At 30.8% G+C, this 8,210-nt stretch overlaps 1 protein-coding gene across 1 annotated transcript; it reads left to right on the forward strand.

The window, feature by feature from the left end:
* Window positions 1–1,549: 1,549 nt before the first annotated feature.
* LOC111370279 (putative germin-like protein 2-1) lies at window positions 1,550–3,066 on the forward strand. The gene is made up of 2 exons (XM_022991955.1): window positions 1,550–1,782; window positions 2,378–3,066. Exons 1-2 carry the CDS (start codon window positions 1,668–1,670, stop codon window positions 2,911–2,913), a joined length of 651 nt encoding a protein of 216 aa, XP_022847723.1. The 5' UTR covers window positions 1,550–1,667; the 3' UTR covers window positions 2,914–3,066.
* Window positions 3,067–8,210: the final 5,144 nt, after the last annotated feature.

An 8,210-nucleotide genomic window follows, 5' to 3' on the forward strand; every position in this document is an offset into this window, starting at 1 on the left:
CAACTCATTTTGTAGCTTATTCATAACTTTTTCTTTTGCATATGAATCATAACTTTTTCTTATTTTTTAGTCATACATTTTTAAAAAAAATCACTTTTCAAAAAAATTATTGGCAAAAAATCTGCATCAAATTGGCTGAGTTTCTTCAAAAGTTTTTTGACTGACCTTTCGACAAATAAAATCAAACAATAACATTTTACAATAAAAAATTGTGTTGTTGAAATTGATTTTTTTTTAATTGACATGTATATTCAATGCTTATAAATAGGCATTTATGCTTGAAATTCATGAATGTCCATATCCATATCTTTTTAGTTTCATTGGATACCTAAATTAATGAATTTACATAATATATGGGGTACGGTCGACTCTCCCATATTTTATTCTGAAATTTCATTTTTATTATTACTTGTACTTTCAAACATGTTAGTAGAAGCGTTCTACAAATTTCTTTTACTTGCTTAAACAAAGTGGCAAGGTGGTCACATTCAAGGATGATTGTTAGATCATGGACGTCTTATCCAATTTTATAAATTTACTTCATAAATTTACATATATATATATATATAAATTATATAATACATGCATTTTAGTTTTCTCAAAAGCTAGATAAACACTTTTCTTAAATCTACACTTTATGTCTTTATACTATGATGTGATATCTAATAAAGTTTGTCTCGTCCTTGTGATATCTTCGAACCCTATTATTTGGTAAAAATAGATTTTGGAATAATAAATTTTTGGAAAATATGTGATTGAAAAGTATGAAAAAATTTTAGAATTGCGTGTAATATTATTTTATTAAAAAAATATGTGGTTAAAAATTTGTTTAGAAAAAAATGGGGCTCAAACTATAAATGAAATCTGAAAGAAATCACAGCAATCATATCACCAACTACTAGTTAATATCCTAATAATCATTATCATATAGAATTCTATATAACCTTCCAACTTTTTAACCTCAAAAACCTCCATTTTTAATGGCACAATATGAATATGATGGAAGAACCCTAGACCCTTTTAACTCTAGCTTTGACATATGGCGTGAGTTGCCACCCAACAAGCTTAAGATAAACACTGACCAAGTCAGGCCAGGACAACATTTGACTATTTCAAAAATAAAAAAATAGTAGTCTTATTTACATTATTCTATCGTCTTAATTATTATACCCTTTTTTGGGTAAATTAACCATACTGGATAGTTCATTTTACTAATAATGAAAGAAAATAGTACAGGAGGGAAGATAAAAACTTATCAATCAAGAGACGTGGAGTAAAAAATGAAGATAATGAACACATAAATATAAATTTCTTATTTAATATCGAGTTAGATGAGGTTTGAACGCTCGCCAAGTGTGATCCGGCAAAGTTACTTTTCAACCCAACTAATTATTACATTATTTGTCGTTTGGCAATATCGAACAAGATTATCGATAATTAACGTGCATAATATCCATCCAACACGGTTTATTGAAGACTAGGTCCTCTTTGTTCATTGTTGATAATTAGGCCGGCATGATAAGAAATTATGTAACAATTAATTAATTAATGCTGTTAATTATCTATATAAGCAGCCTTGGATTGTCTTTTCTTTCTGCACCTCAAATCTTCTGCACATAACTAATCTTCTTCTTCTCCATTTCTTACTTGTCGAATCTTGAACAAAAATGGCATCCCATAATTTTCTTTTCTTCGCAGTCTTGATTGCAATTTGTGCAGTTGTTTTGGCATCTGACTCCAGCCCTCTTCAAGATTTTTGCGTTGCCGACCCCAACGGCCCAGGTATATATTATATGAATAACACGATTGGATTTAAAAATAGCACGGTCTAATTAAAAATACTCAATTGAGCACATTAGTGTTGGGTTATGTGCCCATATAGTATATATTTTATTGCAATAAAATGATATTCAATAATAAATATATTGTGGGTTTTATTTATTTATTGAATTTATTTATTATTGAACATATGATCACTTGCAATAATATAAGTTGGATATTTGTGTTGAGAGGTACGATATGATACAATTTATATTTCCAACATTTAGAGCATATATTTTCACAGTTTCAGGATCACTATAATAGACTCCATTGAGTTCTCCGCAATAGACCATTCAACACTATACTTCAAAAGTTAGCCCTAACAATTTCATTGCTGTCTACCAAAATGACTGAAAATATTTCAAAGAAATAGGCACTTACGACGTACAAAACATTCACCCTTCTTTATCTTATCTTTAAGGGGGCCTAACTTAATTTACAATTACAGGCATTGTGCTTGTTTCTTTTTCTTATGCTCGATATAGTGCTCGTAAATATTTTTAGTTTATGTCAAAATTCTAAGTGATTAAGTTCTGTTTGTTTACTATTAATGCAGTGCTGGTAAATGGGCATGCATGCAAGGATCCAAAACTTGTACGGGCAAATGATTTCTTCTTTAGTGGACTTCATTTACCAGGCAACACATCAAATGCAGTAGGATCAAGGGTGACTCCTGCAACTGTGGCTCAAATTCCAGGACTCAACACTCTTGGAATTTCCTTAGTTCGCATAGACTATGCACCGTGGGGCATTAACCCTCCTCACACGCATCCTCGAGCAACTGAAATTTTGACAGTAATTGAAGGCACTCTTGAAGTGGGATTTGTCACTTCCAACCCTGAAAATCGACTCATCACAAAAAAACTCATAAAGGGTGATGTTTTTGTTTTTCCGGTAGGGCTTGTCCATTTCCAACGTAATGTTGGATATACAAATGCTGTTGCCATTGCAGCTCTTAGCAGCCAAAACCCTGGTGTTATTACAATTGCAAATGCTGTTTTTGGATCGACACCTGCGATTCCCAATGATCTTCTTGCCAAGTCATTTCAAGTTGATATTAAGACAATTGATTGGATTCAGTCCAAGTTCTGAGCAGCTTGTCGGAATTCTATAATGTCTGAAAAAATTAATGATGTTGACCAAGTTTTGTCTTTGAAGTTTGTTAAGAAATTGTTTTTTAATTGAAATGCCTTGGACTTTTGTTTAGTTTGATTCATTGAAATATTGTTTGGATTGTTTGGATTGGAGAATAGTAAGAAATGTTCATACCATTTTATTTATTTTGTGAGTTCTGATTACTTAATTCTTTTATTGTTGGAACCAAATTCTCTCTTCGAATCGAAAATCAAAATGCAATGGAATATATATATATATATGAGACAATATATATTTCCTGCTTCTGCTAAGCTCTTAGATGGACTTCTTTAAGAATATCCATCATCGGCATGTGTCCCACTGGCTGTTGAAGTTGCTGGCTAAGCTCAATTTGGTGATTCTTTTACGTTTTTTATCACTAAAAGTGCTTCAAAAATTGAAGGCTGATAGTGGTCCAAAAACTGTTATTATTTTTAGTGAAGTAATTGTTTCCAATTAAACGCAGGACATTTATTTTAATCTATATTATGTACATGAAAATAATCATTCCAACTTTTATTTTATTTTATTTTATTCTCTCGCTATCTTATTTTTATTTTTTTGCCACCTATCAAGTAGGTTGTAGAAGTAGCAAAATTGTAAATTTAATGGATGTATCGAATTTTTATTTAAGAAGAATGTACAAAGTGACCATTTGAATTCTGGTCAATTAATTCTTTTATTGATGACACCAAATTCGCTCTTCAAATCGAAAGAAAAAATGCAACGCAGACAACATATATTTCACAAATGTCTTTTGTATATCCTCGACAACTTGCATTAATTTAAGATGAATTGGTAATGTGTGCATAGAGATCACATCGATCTACATTTCGTGAAATGACAATAATTAGGCTTCATTTAAGAAAATCCCCCTTCTAAGATGCCTTCAACTAGTGTCAAAACTTTTATGGCTTGAGGGTGAGTATGAGGAGGGTTGATGCCATATGGTTTATTGTCTACACAAACCTAGAAAATTCCAAAAAGTATTGAGATTTGAAATTTGAGCCACATTAATAGGAGTCACTCTGGATCCTACCGGATACGTTCCAGCTAAGATTATCTTCAATGGTCTATACCAAATTTCGGGTAAAATGGTTTCACACTAGATTTTATATCAAATTTTATTTTGAATTATTTTATACTAAATTTTATTTTACAAATTATATTATTAATAAATCTTTAAATTAAAATTATATTTAATGAAATGAAATATTGCATTTATTGAAAAAATTAAAGATAATACTGCAAATTATAAAAATTACATGGACAAGGAAAATTATATATAATGAGGATGACAACTCGTTTTTCACTTATTTGTCGAAATTAGTACATTAATTTATAGTTGAAATAATTATTACTTAATAACAAATTAGAATTTAAAAATAAATATTAAATAAAAATAACTATCATCTTAAATTAATAATGAATCAATTAAAACCTATTAACACTAAAATAATAAATAAGGACATAGATGGACGAAATAGTTTTTATAAAGGGTAAACAAGAGTAAAATGGGGTTAAATGAAAATTCTTATATTTGGTGTAAATGAATAGTGTTACACCAAATTCTTTTACACAAAATAAAATGGGATTCCATGTTTTTTTTTAACTAGAAAAGCTTACTGTTTGTTGGCTGCAAGTTTTGAGTTGCAAGAGTTGAAGGACTGAGGGATGATGGAGAATTAATGAGATTTAATTAAAGCAGTCTGATTTAGTACGAGTCTGAATGAGCAAAAATAATGGTTCTTCAACTGCGTATTGATTGATGGATTTGTTTGTACGCTGCTGGTAATTTTTTTTCAATTTTTGTGAAATATTCAGCTCCAGTTTGATAAAGATTCATTAAAACGATTTTTTTCTCATGTAAAACCGATTAATTGTAGCATAATATTATTAAAGAATTAATATTAAAGTGATTTATATTTCTAAAATCCAATTAACCCATTGAAAATAACAGTTTTATAATTGTCTATTTTCATGAAAGTGGGTAGTTTTTATGACTCATGGGGAACTTCATCATCATGCCTATAAAAGTGAATGGAATCCATCAAACAAAAACATTCAATTGCAGAGAGATAAATAGAGAGAATAGTTTCTTTATTTTACTAGTTTCTCTTTTGCGAATTTAAGTTATTCAAATTAGTACGATGGATCAAGGTATGTTTTTTGATCAATTAAATCAATATGTGAAAATCATCAAGTCTAAAGATCCTGATATTAGGGTTTAATTGCTTACATATGGTATAGAGCCAAGTTAGGAAATTCTTGATTTTCCTGGAAAGAATAACCACTTATGGATCCTTAATTATTTCTGATAGATTTATAGATCAAGGTTCTTGTTGAGATTAATGAAACTAATTATTGTTGAAATTCACGGCTGCTTCCCCCCTCCCCCCCGCCCCGCCCCACTTCATGAAGATCTGTAAATCAGTAGCCTTGAACTATAAAATTGACTTGATCTATTTGAAGGAATGAAACACACATGCAAGTTTAAATAGTAAATTGAATGACAAGTGGGCCTTTCGTTTACAGAGAAAAGGCAGAAATTTTCGTCATTGATATGTGCAATAATAATTATGTTTTGGACTGAGCTTTGGACTGTACATGTAAAGCCCCCTCATCTGCGGGAGGGGGGTACGAGCTTGATAAAAAAACTGCTGGACCCCCACATGTGAGGGGTTGTCATCCGAACTCACAGCTCGAATGTACAAGCATCAATTCCCTTATGTTTTATATTTATGTGTATTTTGTTGAATAAACTATAGATAATCAAGTGGTAAAAATGATGTGATTTACAGCTTTGACTTAGTACTGCATGACGTAGATGCAATGGCCTTTTTAATTAATTATTACTTTAACAGCCTGCTATAAAGTGTTTTCCATTTGCATATAGAATTTGATTACGTGAAATAAGAGAATTCTTATAGTCAAGTGATGGGTTTATTAAATTTTTGTGGTTAAATAAGAACGTGTAAATCTGTAAATAAACATTAAGTCATAAATGCCTTAATTATGCAATTAATGTTGTTCGTTAGTCATTAAAGTGGCCAAACTTTATGATATTACGAACATTAAGTTGCATAATTTATTTATGACAATTACTCTTGATAATTTGATGCTTATGAATGAAGATGACCCTAGGATTATTGTTGTTAAGGGTATATTGACGTTCTTAGAATATAAAACTGTTATGGATTGTTCAAAAATTGATCAATTAATTTTATTATTCTTGAATATGATCGTGGTCAATTGATATACTTAGTTAGATGTTTTGTACATCCAAAGATGATAGACATGTTTGATTGGAGTATATCTTATTACCAATTAAATGAAATTAAATTAGCAAATCATTTATGTTTATTATGATGGTATAACGTAGTATCACCTATAGGAGAACTGCGGTATTCTATTGTTATCTAAATTTGAAGTAAAGTATATAAGTCAAAACTCAAAGTATTAATGTTAGAGCATTTTATATTTTGCAGTATCCGTCCTCGTTTCTCTTCATTCGCATGTTTCGTCCGTACCAATGTTCAATGGGCTCAATTTCTTTAATTGGTGTGAACAAGTCTAGTTCAGATTAGAAGTGTTGGACTTAGACTTAGTACTTCAAGTTGAGAAACCTGCTGATCTCATTGATGAAAGCAGTGCTAATTAAATATTTTTCCATAAAGCTTAGGAGAGATCAAACGGATTAAACCTATTGTTTATGTGAATGACTTTAGCAAAGAATATCAAATCTACTATCCCTAAAATTGATATTGCTAAGGAATATATGAAGTTTGTGGAAGAAAGTTCCCAAACAGCTGATAAATCACTTGCTGGCATTGATGGGTATCTTAGCCACCATAAAATTTGATGGTTCTCGTTCTATGCATGAATATGTTACTGAAATGAGTAACATTGCAGCAAGCCTCAAGACTCTTGGGATGACTGTGGATGAAAACTTCTTACTACAGTTTATCATCAACTCCTTGTCTTATGAGTATGGTCCATTCCATATGAATTATAATACCTTAAAAGATAAATAGAATGTAAACGAATTGCATGATATGCTCGTGCACAAGGAGACATAGCTTAAGAATTAAGAAACTCATTCAGTTCATCTCAAAAGTCATTAAAGAGCTGGAAAGAAATATAAGAAAAGGCTTGGAAAGGGCACTAAGTAAGGACCACTAAAGATAAATGAGTATTCTGTCCAAATTCACAATAAGGAACACAAGAAAGATACACGCCATTTTTGTCGCAAACCTGGGCACCATAAAAGAGACTGCCTGAAACGTAAGGCATGTTTGAAAGTAAAGATAAGATTACTTCTTATGTATATTTCGAATCTAATTGGCAAAAATTCCTTATAATACTTGGTAGATTGATTCCAGATATACCACTCATTTTACCAATATGATGGACTCATTTCAATCCAGGCCATAAATCCAAATGTAAAGTTTGTCCTCATAGGAAATCGAGCCGAAGCTCCAGTTGAAGCCATTGGCACCTATCGTTTGATTTTAAATACTGAACATCATTTAAATTTATTTCAAACTCTTTATATACTTTCTATTTGTCGTAATTTAGTTTCCTTATCAAAACTTGATTCTGCTGGATATTTCTGTAATGGTGGAAATGGATGTTTAAGTTTGTTTAAGTAAAATCATCTTATTGGTTCCACTATTCTTTGTGATGACTTATATAAATTAAAGCTCGATAATCTTTTTGCCGAGACTCTTTTAATCTTGCATTGTAATGTTGGTACTAAATATGGTTTGTTGTATGAACGATCTGCTAACTTGTGGAAACAATTGGGTCACATATCTAATGAAAGAACATAAGGAATATTAAAGAATGAAATCCTTCCTGACTTGGATTCTTGTGATCTTAGAACTTGTGTGTATTGTATTAAGGGTAAACAAACTAAACATACTAAGAAATGAGCCACAAGAAGCACACATCTTCTTGAGATAATACACATCGATATATGTGGGCCTTTTGATGTTCCATCCTTCGGTGAAGAAATGTTTCTATCACCTTTATTGACAATTTTTCACGTTATAATTATGTCTATCTTTTGCATGAAAAGTGTCAAGCTATAAATACTTTACAAATCTATGTCAATGAAGTTGAATGACAATTAGACAAAAAGGTGAAAATTATTAGATCTGATAGAGATGGTGAATATTATGGACGGTATGTTGAAAATGGACAATACCCTGGTCCATTTGTTAAATTTCTTGAAAATATGGCATATGTCCTTA

Source organism: Olea europaea, chromosome 21 (genome assembly GCF_002742605.1).
Source record: "Olea europaea var. sylvestris chromosome 21, O_europaea_v1, whole genome shotgun sequence".
Lineage (NCBI taxonomy): Eukaryota > Viridiplantae > Streptophyta > Magnoliopsida > Lamiales > Oleaceae > Olea > Olea europaea.